Genomic DNA, 21,746 nt, shown 5'->3' with positions numbered 1-21,746 from the left:
AGTAATCAAAGAAAGGAAAGAAGTCAGGTAAGCAAGACAATGTTATGAAAGGTAGAAGTGTCAACTTCATCAGCAATGTTGCAGGCAGTGTAGTAAATGCAAAGGCATGTTGCATTTACAGGACTTAGGCAGGAAAATTCTGGGTAATTGGCTGAGCTCCTCATTCAATGGAACTCATTTATAGTTGACACAGCCACTCTCACTACAGGAGGAAATAATAATAAAGTGACTTGTATATGGCAGTGTATCAGTAAGACGTTTGTTTAAAAAGAAAGATCTGTATCTAAATATAACCACTCAAGCCCTGGAAACCAGAAGTTATAGTCATTTCCTAAGCCTGTCACAACAAAGCAGTATACAGTGAATGGTTTAAAACAGCACAAATATGTTCTCTGACAAGCCTTGAGGCTACAGAGCTGAGATGGAGGTGTCAACAAATTGATTCCTTTTAGAAGGCCCTGAAGGAGAGGATGTTCCATTCCCCCAGCTTTAAAGATCATTGAAAATCCTTGCTATGCCTTGGTTTACAAATCTGTTCTTCCAATATTAACTTCCATCATCCTTTGAATTCTTTCTGTGTGTTTCCATGTCCACATCTCCTCTTTTTGTCAAGACATTCGTCATTGGATTAAGGCATATATCCATCCAGTCTAAACTCACCTTAAATTGTATCCATAATGAAACTTGTTCCAAACAATCACCCTAACACATGCCAGGGGCTTTTTATAGAAGTGGTTCAAACCTAAGGGATGCCATAGACATAGACCTTGGCATAAGAAATGAGGAAGATAAGATTAAGAGATTTTAAGTATGATCAATGGCATTGGGAACTATATAGAGATCAATGTTCACAAACTTCTGCTCTTACAAGAAAGGCTGTTACGAGTTCAAGAATGTATCTTTTCAGCTAGGAAAGAATAGCCAACCCCAGAGGAGGGGGATAAAGGAAAAGCCAGCAATTTCCTATGGTGGGCAGATTTAGGTTCAGAAAACAGGATGTGCTCACTCCTTTGAGGCAGAAAGCAGCAGGCATGAAAGTGATGCACCAAAAGCATAGGTGAGTCTCATGCAATAGGGACTAGGAGAAAAGTCTTCAGCGTTGGCTGCAGTAGTTGACTGGCGATCTATGAGAGACCCGGCGAGGAGTATTGAGCACCAAAGAGATTTTTCAAAGGGCTACTTTTTCAACTCCAAAACTTTGTCCTTTGAACCTAGAGAACATCCAAAGAATAAGCAAATAGGTTTTGACTTTTAATTACAAAGATCCACTGTGACCAAAGGGATTCAGTCATCTCACAAATAAAAATAAAAGGCTCGTAGCTGGTTATTTTAAACAGTTTTTCTTTCTAAATGTAAAGAGATGTCAAAATAGTCTGTTATCAGTATTGAGCAGACGCATGGGGTTGGATTTTTTTTTTTTTTTTGGTTCTTTCATTTTAACTGGCTTGTGTGTGCTTTCAAATATTAAGTTGCCCATGAAGATAGGTGTGTTCTAAGACAGGCCAGCCAGAGTTCAGGACCAATTCAGTATTTCTCGTTCAATAAAAACATAGACAGAATGTGCAAAATATCTGTAGTGCTTTCTACAAAGCAATAAACACCCTCACTGGAAGATCCTAAGTAAACTGTGACAGAACCAAGCTGTTTAATAATATCAAATTATTTGGAGAAGCCCTCAGGGACTGTCCCAGTAAACTCATATAAAATGATGTTGAAGCGAGTTATTGAATGGTTCTCAGCTATCACAAAACTCAGTGCTTTACACCCACAAGGAATGTATGGGCACATTGTGATCATATGACATTTTTAAGTATTTCATTTTATTCTGAGCTTCTAAACCACAGTATCAATTTATGCTGCCAAAACGTCAGCTTCAGCCCCCACCTCTCACCGACACCTCCCCCTCAGTGTAGGCAGACAACTGCTGAAAGCGTGAACAGTGATCCACTCACTGGCTCCTCTATTTATACAGTGAAGAAAACGTTCTGTATGGGAACAGGTCAATTAAAGGCATTAGCAAGCTTCTTGTGTGCCTTTCCTGTACCTGCAGCTTCTGTGCTAACACAAGGATATAAATTTAGGAATACATCAAAAATATGGAGTGAACCCAGCCTTACACAATGGATAAAATCCTGAAATTTTATAGGTATATCTACATTTGTCAAACATATTTTTAGTTATTTAGGGGATTAACTGTTTGAGTTAGGCATATCTTTATCCTTTATTAGAGCCCAGGAAGATCTGTTAATTTTACCTTCTTTTGTGATTTGATTATGTAGATTTTCCTGTGTTAGCTTTGTATGTAGCCAGCATAACCAGGAATGTTTTTGTTTTAATGACCAAAGTCCCCTAGTGGGTAATATAATGGTGAGCACTACGAAGTCTTTTCACTGAGTTGATTTTATGTTTGACTAATTTCATGGTCTAGAGTTATGTACTTATAGTGAAGTCTTCTTTTAAAAATGGTGACCAATCAGAGCTTTTATTTCCCAAAAACAGTGATTTTTGGCATTTTTGGCATTGCTGACTCAAATATTTATAATTTTATTGTACTACCTTCATAGATGTGGTTTATCACACTACAAATACATGCTTTCCTAATGGTTTTGCTTCTGCGTCAAGTTCAGGAGAGCTGGGTTTTATTGGTATTGTGTGTCCGTGTCATTGAGTATATCTGGAATCCAGAGGGAGAGTTGGTGTCAAAGGTGCATTCTCTTTTATGAATTCTCCTTCAACCTCAGATGAAGCTGAAATGCAGACCCTTTGTTGATCCTTTCCCAGACCATCTCAGAAGTAAGATTTCTCTCTTTCAACACCTCTATCACCATTGTATACATCCTGCCAAAAGTATTTTAAGTGTCTGATATTCTCACCAACCTAGGGGGCTCATTGAAAGCAGGGGATTGTATTTATCCATAGTCTATTATGTGTCAATCTCTATAGGACACAGCAATGTCCACTCTTTTATTTCAGATGAGAAAATTGAGAAATGAATTTCCACAGTTGTTAAATAAAGAGTTTGGGATGAGACATTGGCTCTTCTGCTGCCCTTTCCCTGCTCTACAATTGGCATAAACTCCTGGCAGATTGAAGGGAGAGAGCTGATTTAAGTTCTCCTAAAGCAGAGGAGTGCCTCACATACTCCCTGGTTCCACTGACTGTGCAGTTTTCTGCCCCTCACTATCTCAAAGCCAACAATCTCATCTTTAGAGAGGGGATTTTTTTCCAGAGATTTGCACCTCTCTCCCTCCTTTACAATCATTTGTTCTTTCTCTCACTGAGAATATATTCATGTTGAAACTTCCATGCCCAGCTTTTCTCTAATTATACAATATAAAACAAAAATCCATGGCACTGAAGAGCTTGGACTTTCACCAAGAAGATAAACCATAAAAGGTATATGACGGTGTGTAACTGTAGACAAAACTGATTGGGGGGCTGTGGTAGGAGGAGTGTATGAGCCCAACAATCCAAGGCCAGCCTTGGCCACAGACAGAGCCTGTCTCACAAAAGGGAAGCCACACAGGTGACTTATTGCAAGGTAATGCTAAGAGAAAATGGAAAGTAAGGCATGGTGATAGGGTAGATATATTTATTCATTTATTTTCCTGTTACTGTGATAGAACCCCCTGACAAAAGCACCTTAGAGGAGAAAGTCTCATCCACTTCAAAATTCCAGGTTATAGTCTATCTTCGCAGAGAGATCAATGTGGCAGAAACTTGAAGCAGCTGGTTACATTATATCCATGTTCAAGAGCAGAGAGCAGAGAATGAATGCACACCTGGTGTGCTCAACTCTCTTTCTCCCCTTGTATAGAATCCAGATCCCAACCCCAAGGAATGGTACTGTCCACCTTTAGACTGACTCTTTCTACATCAATTAACATAATCAAGACAGTGCCCCACAGACATAGCCAAAGGGTAACTTACCTAGACAATTCCCCACTGAGACTCTTCTTCTAGGTGATTCTAGACTGTATCAACTGGACAATGAAATCTAACCATCACAGTAGAATATATAGTAAAAGACAATATTGAATAGAAAGATCAGAGTCAGGCCTCTAGAGGGACTGATATTTGAATAAGGCCTTAAAAAAGTATACTCTAGCCAATTTCTGTCTTTTGTAGCCAAGATAAATATAGCAGAATGACTTTCTTGGACACAATGGACATAATGCATAGAATGGATGGGCATGAATATATATGCTTGTAATCCTAGTTTGGGGAGGTAGAGAAAGAAAGATCAGGCATTCAAGTCCAGCCTCATAAAGAGTTTTGAGGCTGTCATGTGCTAAATATGACCCTGTCTCAAACCAAGAAAACCACAGAGCATATTTAGGAGATATTGGTTGAATGAATGAATGTGTGGATGAATGAAATGAATGAGTGGGAATGCATCCAATCTTAAAGCATAGATTGATACTTCTGAATGTAAGTAAACTTGTTTGCATTATATAGACATAAGTTTCACGTTACATACCATGTTGAACTGAATATCTGGAATATGGCCAGGCATGGTATGCACACCTGTCATTTCAGTATCCTGGAGGCTGAGGCAGGGAGATCATGAGTTCAAGGACAAGCTGGACAACACAGTGAAGCCCTGTCCGAACAAATGAAAATCATGAAAAGAGTAATATCTGAAAACTATTTGATATTAAGTATGGATTGGTTAAAAATATATTTATATATCATTGAAATAAGAGAAACATTTAGTTGTGTGGCACCAGACACATTCTCTGGGTCTCAGATATGTGTACTAAAAATGCCTGGCTTCACCTTGGGTAGAGTCACTAGATAAAAAGTACATAAACCTAATCTCAAAAAAAAAAAAAAAGAAAGAAAGAAACAGTTTTTCAGCTGATGTATTTATGTGCACAGTATTCATAGTGATTTCGTGGTCTTGGTGCTGTCTTCAATTTCAAATGTCAACTATATAGTTATTCTCTTTGTGGGACTTAATCTTTTTTATGGTGGTAATGTGTTCCATAGCTCTCAGGAACCAAGATTGTCTCTGGCATTTATTGCTCATCTAGTGGGTGTAAATCAGAGTTCCTGGATATGTGTTTAACCTTTTTCTTTACAGTATTTAGAATGACCTCTGTTGTGCTACAAATGCAATAGACTTCATGTGACAGTGCAAATGCTGAGAAAAATATTTTTAAAACATTCTTATACTCATTTATCCAGTGAAATTACAGTTTTGGACAATATGAGCTAATGCACATTTTAAAGTTCATAGGAAAAGCCCGTTTATAGACAATTCATTTATCCTTTGGTCATTGCTTAGAAAACACATTCTTCTAAGTCATAGGCAGACAAATGTACTCAGGGTTCTATGGGGTGGTAAAGTATCAATGAAGAATAATTACCCACTTCAGTAGAAAATTATATAACACTTATTTTAATTGCCCTATCAATTTGAATCCATTTTCCATTTCTTTTAACAACTATTATAGTTCATTTAACAAAACCATTGCATTTTTAATATAATTCCAGGGTGTAACTTGAAAATATACTAAATCATCATTTTTCCATTATTTATACTGTCTTAACAGCATATATTTAATTTGCTCTGTATTGATAATCAAAAGCATAATGAAATAGAGTTAATGTTTATAAAATCATTTTTCCATTATATATATATATAAAGTAGCAAAAATTTTATGACTGCTTTACCAGTTATTCAATGTATTTTTTTAATTTTTTTTCTTAAGCCAAAAGACATAAAACTCTGTGTTTAATTTCACTGGACTTTGAGTACTCTCTTTCTGAATCGTGTTCTCAGAGGGTCTATCAATAATTTCTTTTCAACTACTTTATAGTTGGTAGGTAATTCTACTCTTGTTATATCCTTCCACAGTTAAATTAAAAAATAAGCATTTTGCAAGCCAGAGTAAAATTCACCTCTTAAAATAAAACGTCCATGTTTAAAATAATCTTATATTCTTCCATTCATTATAAAAAGTAGAGTAAAGGTATCCTTTTTTATTCTTAAAACTCTAAGCACAAAAATACAACTCTCACCTCAAAAGAGATGATAAATGGTTTGTTTGTTCTGTAGCCAAGTATGAGTGACCATGGCCTAGGAACACAGACTTAGGTTATCCCAAATTCTCTGTCCCAACATGGAAGCAATTTCATGGATTTTTTTAACAGAACAAAGAAAGTCAGAAATCAAGACCTTTTCAAATACATTGGTAGAAGCATGGGGAAGTGGGTTACAGCAAAGCAGGAAAGTTCTGTCGTAGTCCTCAGGTGCAATCTGATGACCCTCTTAGCTTCGGAGTTGCTATAAGATAGTGGTCTGCTAAGTTACCACATACCAAGCAAAAGCAAGTGTCTGTTTCTACATCCCAAATGGTTCACCTAATGGTCACAGAGCTGTCAGGTAAGGTTCAGAGGAAGACGATAAATGGCTATTGAGAGGGCTAAAGAGGACTCAAGGTATTTTGGCTTCAGATTTGAATCATTCCAAATCCCTCCACAGTCACTGAAGGTCCTGTCCAAAGATTCAGCTTTTTTTCTGGGAACTTTTGCTCATAAGGCCTTACACAGAAGTGATTCACATTTTTTGTCAATAGCTTCATTATCAGTTAGTGAATGAAAACAGAAATAACAAGGAAGGCCATAACTTTTCCTAGGTGTGGTGGAGGAGGAAGTTTATTTCAGATGAAAGGGAGAACAGAGCCAGAGGCAGAGATATCTGTCCAGAGTGGACATGACCCTGAGCATGTGGGGTGAGGGGAGAGAGGGGGACCAGGTGCAGCAGCCAGGGAGTCCAAAAGGAAGAGGGGAAACCAAAGTGGCTGGATTATATAGGGAAGGGCAGCTAGGGGAAGGGCAGCCCAGTCCCTGGGCTGGAGAAGTTTAGGATAGGGGGCAGGGTATGCCAGCCAGGAGGACCTTGTAACAGGTAGGGACTGGGGGATGCAGGGGGAACCTGGGTCAGCGTCGGCAGTGATATGTCACATAGGCACCTTACTCATTTGTGCCAGGTTTGAAACCTAACAGTTAGTAATAACACTAGGGGACAGGAATTTTTAAAATATGACAACATGGCCAAAAAAGAAATGTAAAAAGAGCATCTTTCATCATTTTTTATCAGCTTTCTGAAATAGTGACATAGAAATATCCAGTGTTTCAGTCTCAGTCTAGATGACACCCTTCTAACTATAATTTTCATCCTGAAATGTCAATCAAGAGTGTCCAGTTGCCCCCCAAAATGGTTGTGGTTCTTCTTTCTTTGATAGAATAACAGTGAACATGAAGATGAGCCCTGGGCTCCATACAATCAAGGACTGCACCTGTGTTCCTCCTGATTCAACATATATATATATATATATATATATATATGTATATATATATATATATATATATATCACCTCAAAGGGGATAAGAAATGGTTTATTCTGTAGTCAAGTATGTATGACAACAGCCTGGGAACACAGATTTAGGTTACCCCAAATTCCATGTTTCAAGGAGAAAGTAGGTTCATGGAGTTTATAGTCATAGAACAAAGAAAGACATGAATCAAGAGATTTTTCCAGTACATTAGTGGAAGCATCTCCTTCCTGTGCTAGAGTAGCAATGACCATGAAGATGAGCCCTGGGCTCTGTATAGTCAACAACTGCACCTGTGTTTCTCCTGCCTCAACACAAAAATACAGTTCTTACCTCAGAGGGGATAAGAACGGTATCCTTTGCTGCATCCTTGTTCTGACTGGTTACTTATCGGGAACTCATTCATTGGAAGACAGTAGTGGTTAGGGGCCCAGTCTTCAAATAGAACAAAATTGAAATTCACACATGATTGACTAAATGATCTTTCTTCAGTAGCACAAATCTATAAGCCCTTCAAATATTTAGATACCAAAGTTGATTTCAATAGAATCCTTGCTGCCATTTATTAGAAAAAAAAAATGAACCAGTTAAAAATATTTTCAGATGTTGTTACGGAGCTAATTGCATTTGCTTTTCATTTTCTGTTCTTTCCCCCTAGGTTTAGGCTTCAGTATTGCTGGAGGCGTGGGGAACCAGCACATTCCTGGAGACAACAGCATTTATGTAACCAAAATTATAGATGGTGGAGCTGCACAGAAGGATGGAAGGTTGCAAGTAGGAGACAGACTACTAATGGTGAGTGTGGTCCCAGCAAAACCCGGCACAGATGTATAAGGTTCTTCTTTCTCACTGTGTGACTGTCTTAGTTTGGAAAGCCATAACAAAATACTCTAGGCTAGATGGCTTAAACAGCAGAAATATATTTCCTCAGAATTCCAAACACTGTTATTTCATTTCTAGGAAGGCACTCCTCCAGGTTTGCAGATGGCCACCACATGATTGTATCTCACAGGCCCTTTCAATGGGCTTTTCCTGACAGATGCGTTCTTTTTTCTTCTCCTTGGCTAGCAGTGTTGTCAGATTAGGGCCCCGCCTTTGACACATTTAACCTTCAGTACATACCTGTGCAGCAATGGAGGTCAGCAGCCAGCGGTGCTGAAGAAAGGAAACAGGAGCTTCAGAGAAAGAATGGAAAAGCATGCTCAGACATTTGTTCAGTATCTAAAAGAAACCAAGATATAAAGATGGAAAAGGAAAAGCAGGCAGACTTCACAGTGCAACATGATGGGGACTCCATGAGCTACTGCATCACGGGAAGGACTATTGGGAAGGATAAATGCATTTTCTCATTAAGGAGATAATTATGCCTCTCATCTCTTTAGCCTGTTCTCAAATGAATTGGTTTTCATGAGCAATGGTTTCCTAACTTGGTGAAGAAAGTAAAGAAAAGAAAAAGAAAACAAGAAGGAAAGATATCAATATCAAACTTGCAACTCAGAGTTTCCAGCTTCTTGACTGTCTAAAGTCATTGTTATTTTCATTCTCAAGAAGCTATGAAACTGATTTCTTTGTATGCCTTGAAAATAAAAGTTGATCTTGTCATGTTGCCTTTTCAACCAAAAAAATTATTTAGGCACTTGAGATATGAATAACTTTTGTCCATAATATAAATTTTATTACTTGAAATATTGACATTAGAATAAAGTGTGAAACCATCTTCTACACAGTCTACATTGAAAATGAAGCCGAAACTTTCATTTTCAAGTAATGGTTGCCTTGGGAAAGGCTTCACCTTTGACATACAAAAGTTTAGATGTAACTTTTCCAGCATTCCTTCACCTGATGCTATTATGAAATTATGCTAGATCTGTCTGCTGATTTCTTCAAGTCATGCCTAAATCTGTAGACTTACTTTCAAAATCTAAGCAAAATGGCCTCTACACCCAAAAGAAATTTTCAGATGCTATGGTATTTTTCCATGATAATTTTTATATTCATTGTAAATAACATGATTTCAAAAATAGCTATGACATAATTCTTCACTGTTTTAAGTTCTAAGGAATGAATGGTTTTAAGAAAATGAACCTTCAACAATGATAGGTCGCTTCTGTCCTATATAAGGAAAACCATAATTAGTGCTTCCGAGGCAACTAGCAAGCAGAATCTGGGAATGAGAGAAAATGGCTCACTTTACATTATTCTGAAAGAAAAAAAAAACTGACCCTGAGTTAGAAACAATAAACAAACAAAAAAATTAGTAAAGCTACCCTGAACACCAATTATTTTACTTCAGCCCCCAAAATATCTGTTACTGTTCTCCCGTCACTCTGGTTAGCCCCTACTAATAATATCTATTTTTCCTGCTCTTCCTGTTTCTCCCCCAAAAGGAAGTGCACATGACTTAGACTCTGTGACTTACCAGCTGCAGCACACTGCACATTTTTCTCTAAATATGCCATTCTTTCTGAAGCTGTTTATCCTCATTCCTTCTTTCAGTCCTCAGGAAAACATCCCCCAATATGTTATCCACTCAGAGTGTTTTAAGTACTGGCCCCAAAAAGAAACTCCATGTTGGGCTATGGTTCAATCGAAGAGCTTGCTTAGCAAAATCCTGAGAATGGCAACAAATAAAAATTAGTTTATATTAAACTCCTATTCATTTTCTTAGACTTTTGTGGCTACATGGCCACAATTCTATAAGTCTCCAATCCCCTAAGTGAGACTACAGCCTTGCAAGAGCGTAAATTTATTTACTTTTTAAAATTCTTGGTACAATAGAAAATAATAATCTACTAAAACTTAATGACATTTATTCTTTCTTATTTGTTTGTTTTGTTTTGTTGTTTTTTGAGACAGGGTTTCTCTGTGTAGTTTTGTGCCTTTCCTGGATCTTGCTCTGTAGACCAGGCTTGGCCTTGAACTCACAAAGATCCACCTGCCTCTGCCTCCTGAGTGCTGGGATTAAAGGCGTGCACCACCACCGCCGCCCGGCTTATTCTTTTTTAATTTAAGAAATTTTTCATTCATTTTACATACCAACCACAGATCCCCCTCTCATCCCTTGTCCCACTGGAAGCAAGTATAGTCTTAATAATACCACCTTTGGCTTCACAGCTATGATGACTGCATGTTGGGCATCTCCTGATTCATAGAATACAGAATGCGCATTTCCTTGCCAGGAAGTTTTTAAGTTTCAGAATTTAAATCTTAAATGTCATCTTTGTTTGGAACCTCAGAATCTCACAGAATGGCAACTGTGTGAAGTGATATTTCACTTTTGATAGCGGCCCCTAAGAGTGGAGAATTTAATACTTGCCCAAAAATACCTACCAGATTCTAACCACCATTGTATATTTTTTTCTCATTACATTGAAATTTATTTTCTATAATTTTCTCCCTTTACTCATAGTCCTCCCTATAGAATGGCAAGGATTAGTCCCTCTTTCATATATATCTACAAGTTTGTATTGCCATATTTTCACTACCCAGTCTTTTAAGATGTTTGACACATTCTTTTCTCATTTTTGAAGTAGATGTTATCACACATTCATTTATACTCTTTATGAATGAATTTCACTTAAAATAACTTTAGGTTCCTTCCTATTTTCTTCTCCACTTTTGAAGATCTGAGCTTTGCACAAATTATGCTAAAGTAAGAATTCTACTGTCCCCTTTGCAACAAGTCTCCAGTGTCTAAAATGAGGTGATACGGCCCGCCACACTCATGTTTCATGGTCGTCACCCAAATACTTGGTATAGATTGTGTTTCTTCATTTAATATTTTTTAATGTCTTTTGCTACAATTATTAGATTCTTTTGTCTGTTCAGTTGAATGCCAGTGACAGATGTTTGTGGATAATACTGGTAACTACTGGTAAAGTCTAAGTGAAGGGATTACTTGAATATCTTGAGACAGATGGTCAAAAGTTGGCAACATTGAAGTTTTGGCTTCTTCTTTCTAAAAAAAAAAAATCTTTTATATATTTCCATACACTGTTTCTTCTTAAGCCTTAGCAAGATGCTCCTCGGAGCCAAATATTTTATAGAAATGTGATCGTTTTTATCTTTTCTGTATAATACCAGAGACTAAATCTGGGATCATTTATCATTTTTACAGCAGTAACATTAGTTGTTGGTTGTCAAGCTCCTTGTCATGTTATAATTTAAGGTTTAAAATCTTACACTTTCCCCCTTATAACCTCTGCTTGACATTTAAAGGAAAAAAATGTCAGTAAGAGAATTTATACACTTTTGCAGAGAATGAATTCATCTTCTTCCTTAAAAGGGAAGTAGTAAACGGAGGGAAGGATGACAAAGGCATTGAAGTCAAGTGGGAAAATGCTGGGACCAGACTCTGCAGAACTCTGTCTAGTCACAGGCACACCCACTAATTCTACCAAATCACTTTAGGCAAGCCAAGTACATCTGTGGTTTTTTTTTGTTTTGTTTTGTTTTGGTTTGTTTTGGTTTTGGTTTTTTTTGGTTTTTTTTTTTTGGGGGGGTCTCTTTACCATAGTATCGTTACCTTAGATTGGCATTTCCCAGTATGTTTTTAAATGCTAGTCTTGTCCCTTTGTTATTTTAAAGGAATCTAAAACCAGTATAGGTTCAGAAATTCTGAAACGTGTGTGTGACCCTACTGTGGCTCCTCAATGAACATATAAAAAGCATATTAAAGATCTGTGAAGTTCTCTAATAAGGCAATGTTTTCATTTACTCTATAATCTTCAACCTTTTATCATGGAATACTTTTGCTAAAATGATACTTATAAAACAGTTACAACTAGAGTTCAGTGGAGCATACTCTGGGATATGTTATGAGTAAGAGCCCCTTAGTTTTATTCTTAAGCTAAGGATGAAGTAAAGACAGCAAACGGGTTAGGGGAACGGGACAAGGAACAATACTGTTTTTCTGAGTAATTACTGGTTGTGAGGACTTAAACCGATTAACTTTTGGTGGCTGTCTGGTTTTATTCAAACATCAATAACAAAAGGTATCATATCAAAGACAATACAAATATATTGAAATTATCTGAATGAGAAACAGGACATTCACAGGTGGTGGGAGTCCACCTTACATAAGACCATGAACTTAGTCTTCCACCAGCATGCCACTTCCATATTTCCACAGCTAAAACCGTGCATAGAGAAACTCACATACTCCTTATGCTTGCCCTTAGGAGGTAGTCAGGGCACTTGCCACACTACTCTCAGTTGGAGTTCAGAGAATTCCCAATAGTGTGTAACTAGCCAATTGTGAGATTAGATGAAGACCTACGGAGTGACGGCCTGAAGTCCAACTCCCTTCACCAGATTATTTGATGCCTCTGGTTCTCAGTCCCATTTGTACCCTAGAATCTCATGGTTGGCTTTTGAACATGATGAATACCCCATCCTTAATCAATCCCAAATATGCAAATCAGAACCTTGAGGTAGGAGTCATATTCATTTGGGTTTTAGTTTCCAAATGATTCTCTCATGGACCTAGGCAAGGACCAACATGACTTTGACCTAATACTACAGGAGCCATCTCCTCTGATGTCACTGCTTTCCTGAGGGTAGCCCTGGTGCTGGTGGTCACATTGCAGAGCAGTGCTATTACTGAGTAATCTCCTGCAGCCACCTGGAAGGCATCTGGAGTAGTTCACCCCTCACATTCTGTCCGCTACAGTTAGAAGCACTTTCAAAAGCAAGAAAAATCTGGATAATTGCTACTTGGGCTCTCTTCTAGTTTATCTCAAATGCAATAAATTATAAGTCAACAAAACTGCATTGGTTTAGTTTATTCAAGGATTAAATCTTTCCTGTTGATTTCTTTTTATTTTGCTTATAAACAGGGTATTAACCTTGTTTATGTACCTTTCTCTACAGTTAACATATGCTATTCAAAAATATCATAATTGTTATTTGTAGTCCTGGGGATTTGACCAAGGCCTGTGGATACGATGCAACTACTCTACCACTAAGCTACTGTATCCTACTTCAGTAGTCTGGTGTCCTTCAAAATTCAAGCACTGATCTATCACTGCTAATAGTTTTAGCCTCTCCATATACTACTTCCTAGTTTTATAAAAATTAACTATTAATTCGTTTCCTTGTTTGTTTTATGGTGGTAAGGATTGAACACAGGGCTTTGTATATAAAAGTCAAGTATTTGCACCACTGAGCTATATGCCTAGGCCTAAAGCTATTTTACTAGCCTACCCAACTAGGAAAGCAACAAGAAGTTGCCTCTAATGGATTCAGATATGTTTAAATGGCATATATATGTTTTAATTATGATTTCTGCTGCTATTTCAGGACCTAAAACAACTTAGGGAGGAAAGGGTTTATTTCATCTTACAGCTTTCCTGCAACTCTCATGTCGCACTCCATCCCAGGGGAAAGTGGAACATGGCGGGAAACTGAGGGCAGGAACAGAAGCAGAGGCTGTGGAGGAGTGCTTCTGACTAGCTTGCTCCTTGTGGCTTGTCTCTACCTACTTTATTATATCATCCAGGACCACAGGCCCAAAGATGACTGCCACTCCCAGTGGGCTGGGTCCTCCTGCATTAATCATTAATCAAGAAAGTACCCCATAGACTTGCTCACAAATGCCCAGGCCAATCTAGTAGGGGTATTTTCTCATTTGAGGTTTCTTCTTCTCAAATGACTCTAGTTTGTATCAAGTTAACAAAATAACTAACCAGGACACTATGTTAGTAAATTCTACACAAGGAATAAACATAAATATGATAAATATTAATGAAATTTCCTCTTGTACCTCATGAATTACCCTGAGCTTCACATTGCCCTCTGCATTTGGTGACCAGTGTTATGGAGGAAGCTTCAGTCAATCAAAATACCACTCCCATGTTCTATTCTTTCTCTTTTTATAGAAGGAAGGATTAAGAAATGTATGATTAATGGAGAAGGAAATTCATCCAGCTGGAGCTTTGATTGTGCATTATAAGCGGAGGTGACCCTGGGCTCTCTTTCTGTTTGATGTTTTCCTCCTTATATCCTACCTGGCACAAACCAAGCATCCAATAAGTGTGTGCCATTGCTGGAACAACCTTCAGGCCTCTTCTCTACCTCTCTAATTAGCAGAAATAGAAAACAGAAACTCAGCACAGCTGCCCCACTCTTTCAATAAAACATGGACTTTTGATCCCTTTGGACATGGCACAATCATTCTTTTGCAGCATATTTAGCTTATTTCAACCCTCATTAAGTACCAAGTGCTTATAATGCTTCATGTGGGGGAATGCAAAAAAAAAAATGAATACGATTTTGTCATTCTCCTTGAAAATATTAAGGCAGTTAAAGGTAGGAAGAGATATTGCAGGAGTAAGCATTGAGCACAGGAGGGGGTGACAGCAGTCTCAACCAGGAAGAAGCTATTTCCAGCAGCAGGCTCAGTGGTACCTAAATGCCTGACTTTGATTATTTGGTTAGCATTTCCTTTATACAGGGTTTCTGCTAGCTCATGGTATCATTCAGTCTTTCCTCATAAACACAAGCCCACCAAAATAAACACAATCATTATCTTCATTTGACACGTGGAATTCCTAGTAAAGGTATTAGGCGGCTCTTAATCATGAAACTGAAAGCTGAAACCAACCTGATCACTCTCCAAAGCACCTGAGAAACATGTAAGCTTCAACACTGTGATTTATAAATGTACTTCATCATGAATCCTTTCAAAAAAGTAATACCATACAAAACACAGCTAGAACTGAGCAGGTCCTCCAGTCCTAAAATACACCCAGATTTAGCCACGTTTCTAATCAATTTAAATTGCACATGAGACACAGCCCTCCCTCTTTGTCATTCGGTTTCACCTGACTCCTCAGGTTGCTTTATGTTCCACCCCTTTCCATTCTTCTTTAAGTCTTTGTTTTTGTTTTGCCCAAGTGAAGTTAATCTTGTTATAAAAACACTAATACATATCCATTGTTGAAAACATTAAAACCAAGAAAATACTGATTATCCAAACATAACCATATCCACATATTCACTATTTATTACGATTTCTTATTTCAGAGGAAATTTTATCATCAACAGTTTATTTCAATATGCTGTAGAAGTTCTGCTTTTCCTGAGGTTATGCATTTTTATTTTCCTATCATTGATATTACTGCATTGGATTGATCTTCTTAATTTATTTCATGATCTAATAACCAACCACTTCATCTCCTTTTTAAAACTAGCAATAGAGTTTAGGATTATTCTCCAGTGTTTGTGGGTCACACATTTCCTTGTACTTTCTTTCTAGGTAGACCTCTGTCACTAATCATTGCCCTTACCTGTCCCCCAGACATGAATAGTCCTGCATGCAAATCAAGTCAAGTATTCAGAGCCTGCATCACAGAATCCTGTTCACTATTGCCTCTCCTACCCTCCAACCTCCCACTGTTACACTGGGTGTAGATACTGGCTTCCACGTATTTGATTTTCCACAAAACTGGCTAGGTTCCCTTCCTGTGGGTCCCCAGCACCTCCTTCTTCCTTCTTCACCTGGTTTGCCACCCTGCATATGATGCCCCAATCCAGGCCACCTCATCTTTTGAGCCAATGAGTCATCTTACCTCCAGCTTCTCAGTCTTGGGTCTCCTCAGTCCTCCTTAGTGTTGCCAGCATGAGGCAAGGCTGCACATATGTTCCCTCCGTGGAATGCTTCCCACAGACAGCATCTTACTCAAACATACATCATCTCTTTCCCTGAATCCAGGCCAGTTGGTCAGTGTTCATCATAATAGTCAAATACTTGATACAAAATTAAAAGAAAAAAAAATCAAAAGACAATGAAACACCATGACAGGAACAGCTAACCAATCAATGCAATGTCTCTTCTCTCTGCATACGATCATCTCCAGCTGTAGGCCCTTTATGTTGAGAGTCCATAGCACAGTGAACACACATAATTAACCCAAACAAACCCACTTTGTAAAAAACAATTTTGAAGACTTCAGCACAAAAGGATGCTTTTTGGTCCAGGTTTTTGTTTTTGTTTTTGTTTTTGTTTTTTAAAGACCACACAGAAGCCTCATCAGAAGAACCCTAATTAAATTCATCAGTTCACAGATGTTTACAGAAAAATGATCAGCAAGAAAATTGTGCCAAGAAATCCAGTTTCCTGGGAAGCGAGGTGGATGATGACAATAAACAGTGGCAAGGTTAAGAACCAACTTTAAGTATTTTAATGTCCTGCCACTTGCCATAGGCCAGTATATACTACAAAAGCCCTTCGAGACAGTGACTGGTGCCATTCCTATTTTACAGAGTACAAAATTGAAGCTTAGAAGGTTAAATAGGTTTTCCAAAGTAACAGAGCTGGGAAACACCAAGACAAAGAGCTCATATTTTAGTCCATGTGAAAAGAAACCCAATGGCCGTGTGTGTGTGTGTGTGTGTGTGTGTGTGTGTGTGTGTGTGTGTGTGTGTCTGTTCAGGCATGCTCTTGCAATGGCATGCATGTGGACACCAGAAGACAATCTTCAGGAACTGTTCCTTGTCTTTTCACCTTGTTTGAGATGGGTTCTCTTTGCCACTGTGTAAGACACTCTATCTGGACCCCACACTTCTGGTCTCCTGTGTCTGTCCCTATCTGCCTGTAGTACCTTCTGAGATTTCAGAGGCTTGAACTCTTGTGTCCAGTTTTACCTGAGTTCTAGAGATCCAGACTCCGTTCATCAGGCTCTCATGTCAAGCATTTTTACCACCACTAGCCCAGCCATCTGCCCAGCCTCAAATGCATGATCTCTTACTGAGTGTTCTTTATTGCCAATATGATAAACTGCCTGTTCCAGGACCAAAATTCATATCAGTACTTCAATATGTCAGCCACCAAATAAAAACCAACCAAGCTTCCACTATCTTAAACTAACACTTATTCAACCAATATCCTCTTTTTCACACTCACCCCCCAGCATCTGCCATTGACTTAAATTTTCTCATTCTTGTCTAAATATTTTCTTAGTTGTATGAAGTCTATCTTTAAAATCTACTTCCCACCTTAAAGATAGTAATAGGTGGGATTTAATAATCATTGACCATCTGTTTTTCAACTGGTAATCAAACAAGCTGTATGATTTCTGCACCCTGGGGAGAAAGACAATAAGCCCTTCTCAAAACAAAAAAATTGGTGCCACTTGTAATCTGATCCAGTTAGTTCATAGCATATGCGGTCCTCTTCACTGCCCTTGTCATTTTGTAACTCCAAAAATCTGCCCCTCTTTTGTTTTCTCAATCTGGAGGTTTCTAGGGCTGTGATCACAACATTCAGAGGTACCTAACTTGGGCAGCCAAGTTTTTAGAGAAAACGTCATTTCCATATGTATTTTCTACTGCTGTGCATGATCACTTTCTTTAGTCAAAGCTGGACTGCCTTAAAATAAATGAATCATCAAAACTAATGTTCTTCAAAGGACAGTGAGATATACTAAATCTCCTTCCATTTGCTGTATACCTTTGAAGGATCAGTCATTAAGATCACTTTCTGTTCTTGCAGAGGACTTGGGTTCATTTCCCACATGGCAGCTACTCTGTAACTCCAGTTCCAGGGGATCCAATGTCCTCTTCTGATTTCCCTGGGCACCAGTCATGCATGTGATGCACACAAATACATTTAGGCAAAACACTCAAATCCATAAAACAAAAAGGAATCTAAATATGTATGTATATATGTGCGTGTGTGTGTGTGTGTGTGTGTGTGTGTGTGTGTGTTCTCCAAATATGTGACAGAGAATATTACATAAATGTTAGCCCTACTATTTTCATTATTCCTATATAATTAAGGTCTGCTATCATGAACTGTGTTTGCCATATCTGGCTCCTCCACATTCACTTCCTGTGCACAGTTCTACTCCCTTATTATCCATTCCACAAACTGCACCTTGTTGGAGTGTGGGTTGGTTGAAGCAAAGACCTGGAAGCTGAAGACACAGTGAAGTTGCTTGTTAGAGGACGATCCCTGGGGCTTTTGATTCTGTCCCTGTCACTTATCAGACCAGTAACACTAAAACAATGAAGTATCACAATAACCTATTAGATAACTTACATTATTTTATTTTATGTTTATCTTACAGAAGACATAAGGATGGTTGCAAGAAGTTAGTGTATGTAAAGTAGGATCATGCCTACATTTATTTGGGGCTGTGTATAGCTGCTTCATGACTGTGATTATCAGCATATAAAGAAAAAAATAGTACTACAAATCATGTATAACTAAAGTCCACGGGAGAGAGGATGTGTATTACAGTCTCCCTCATTATAGCTCTGGTTTTCTGAACAGTACATGAAAGCACAAAGCCTCAGTCTCCAGCCAACCTGTAACATGACTCATCTCCTTCCACAGAATCCTCTTGTAGCTTTGTGCAATCTACTTGTTAATCACTTCATTCACACCTCAATTATCAAACAGACGGCCACAACGTCACCATGAGTGCATTTTATTGCCCCTTATTTTATTTAATAAGAGTGCAGGATAGTGAGGCTGATAATTTTATTATAATTGCCTTATTGTATTATTATTTATTAATCTTTTGAAGTTAACTGATTGTGTGTAATTTGTAAGTTAAACCTCATTATAGATATTTTTGTTTCTATGAGTCAAAGTTTTGTCTGTTGCTCAGGATAGCTTATACCTCTCTGTGTATCCCAAACTAATCTTAAATTATACTTTTTGAACACTTATATCCATTTATCCATTGATGATGTCTTTCTGGTTTCATTACATTAAAAATAAATACTGCACACATCCAGTGTGGTGTTCCTGCCATGAAGTTATAATAACACTTGATATAGGCTTCTCTTTAAAAAAATAAAGAGGAATGCATTGCTGGTGATACTTACAGAAATGTGATACATTTGAATGTATTCACCTGTGAATCCTTTTGTTACATTAACAGTCTTTCCTTTAAAAAAAAATAGCTGAAAGTATAGCCAGTAACTGAGAGTGTGCATAGCATACGCAGGATCTTGGGTTCAGTTCTCAGCCCAGTCAGGGGATGGGGTGCTCACCAAGTGCTGGCATGAGGGTAATCGGGTCATATTTCAAGGGGCACTTTCAGAACAGATATTAAAAATTGCAACAATGCTATTATAGTAGAGTCTAGCAAGTCATATACATGAGTTATACCAAAAACATCCAGGCTAGATAAGCCCAGATAATTGTTTGTCAAAATATTATTTGTAGTAGCAACATATTAAGAGCAAATGAAACAGGTTCTAGCAAGAGATAATTTAAATCACTGTTACAGTCATGCAAAGCAAAAACCATGTTGCTAAATTATATTAATGTTGTAATCACTATAGATCTCCAATACAGATTCCAAAATAATATATCCAACATGGTTACACTGACTCAAAGAAATACATTAAAGTAGGAAACAACTTGTGGATTATTCTTATGTTTTGTTTTTTTGGTTTTAGTGAGGTTTTTTTCTTCAATTATTATACAATGCTTTCTGTGTATTCTTTCTTCACTGTGTTGTTTTTGTGTTTTTTTTTTTTGTGGTCCTGGGAACTGATCCAAGGCCCTCACATATTCTCAGTAATCATTAATTATACCACTGATATGTACACCCAGCCTGATATATATATATATATATATATATATATATATATATATATAACATTTTAGTCATAAGAACACCAAATATTTAAAAAGATCATTTATTATTTTTTTCTAGAAATATTATTCTGTTTGCCATTAAGTCACTTCCTCAGAGAGATCAACAAAGCTGACCCTGTTTTGCAGCATTGATGGCCACACCTAACCTGCTTTGTTTTAAGCTTACACTGTATGTTTTATGAAGAATATTACAAATACCAAACTAATCATTGTAACCCAGTCTATTAATAAGGTCTAATTTCAAATTTCACAATCTGCCTGGGTAGTTCTCTTTCACTTCACAGGTTTAACTTTGTCATATTGATCTTTCTCCTCTTTCAGGTAAATAACTACAGTTTAGAAGAAGTTACCCATGAAGAGGCTGTAGCGATATTGAAGAACACATCCGATGTCGTTTATCTAAAAGTTGGCAAACCCACCACGATTTATATGACTGATCCTTATGGCCCACCTGATATTACTCACTGTAAGTACTGTGTCCAGTGTCGTCTTCTAATAGCCTGCCAGTTATACAAAATAGACTTCCACAAAGCCGTTTTCACCTCGCCTTACAATTTCACTCTTGTCAAGCTTCTTGAAACACTTCAGGGGAAATATTCTATGAATCATCCCATGTTGTTTTAAGGGACCTCAGCTAATGTTTTAAAGGTGGGACACCTTGATGGATTGGCAGGTCCACCAAGGGAGGACAGAGTGATGTAATTCTAATCTTGGTGACTACAACAGCATTGGTGCAAAACCCCAGAAGATAAATTCTCAATCCCATGAAACATGAGTTCTCTCATGCCATTGTATTACCTTGTCCTAGTTCAGATCTGTGTAACAGCAAAGTGAAAGACAGATGCTGGCAAAAATTAGCCATAGAGAGCTCTATACTTCCCCCTAGGGGAGGGGATTGTCCTCTGGAATGATGAAATCACCATTTTCAGTCATCATCAGAACTCTTATCTTAGCTGAATTTGTTATCAAGAAAATAATCAGTCATTATCTGTGGCTGTGGGAGAGGCAGCACTCCGAGTCACTCTTTCGGGGATCACACCAAATCCACTGCTAATTAGGACTTGCTCCCTTTCTTCTGTCTTCAGAGACTAAATTTAGAAAGAATTTGCTTTCTATGTAAACCTAACGGGTGTTTTTACTGACATAAGTTAGCTTGTAGGATTTGAAACGTTGCGAGTTCCATTGTGAGTGTGTGCACTCAGGATGCCTTCAGGACCCACTGTTAATTAGTACTATCACCCTAAGCAAGTGTTGAATCTTTCTTAGATTTAGATATTTCTCTTGAGCAAAATTTAAGAGCTAAATAACCTTAGCTCTAAAGGCCCATAACCTTAGCTATTACTTTTTGAAATAATGGTTCTGAAATGTCTCCTCCTCTAAATAGTCTTTTTTTTTTTCCAAAGAAGGCCCTAAGCTGAGATAAGCCTTACCTTAGGACAGGAAAGAGTTTTGACTTTCAGAGACTTGAACTGAATAAATTTAGAGGAGTAGGAGAGGGCTATGACTCACTTCAAAAAGGGCATATAAATGCAATGGCAGAGAGGGGACAAAAGGCAGAACACAAAGGTTCTAATTAATTTAAGTAATTTAACATGTGCTACATAACTTTGTAAAGTAAGGTGTGTGATACCCATCTAACTTTAGAGGAAATACAACCCCTGCCTTCAGCAGCATGGTTGGAGGATAAGCTAATTCAGATGCGTCACCAACAACACAATTTGGTGGAAACAAGAGGCAATATATAGTCAGATAAATGAAAATAAATATCTTTTAGTGACTCAGAGAA

General features: G+C 37.8%; 1 protein-coding gene across 5 annotated transcripts in view; it reads left to right on the top strand.

The window, feature by feature from the left end:
• Dlg2 (discs large MAGUK scaffold protein 2) overlaps nucleotides 1–21,746 on the top strand; it is an 857,262-nt gene that overhangs the window by 385,319 nt on the left and 450,197 nt on the right. For all 5 annotated transcript variants that reach the window (XM_059271442.1, XM_059271434.1, XM_059271427.1 and 2 more), the window contains exons 6-7: nucleotides 8,003–8,139; nucleotides 20,282–20,426. In XM_059271442.1, coding sequence (XP_059127425.1) covers nucleotides 8,003–8,139; nucleotides 20,282–20,426 — 282 coding nt within the window. The remainder of the gene's footprint in view (nucleotides 1–8,002; nucleotides 8,140–20,281; nucleotides 20,427–21,746) is intronic.

This window comes from Peromyscus eremicus, chromosome 1 (assembly GCF_949786415.1).
Source record: "Peromyscus eremicus chromosome 1, PerEre_H2_v1, whole genome shotgun sequence".
Taxonomy (NCBI): domain Eukaryota; kingdom Metazoa; phylum Chordata; class Mammalia; order Rodentia; family Cricetidae; genus Peromyscus; species Peromyscus eremicus.
The sequence above is the reverse complement of the archived record's forward strand: the minus strand, read 5'-3'. Positions and strand labels throughout refer to the sequence as shown.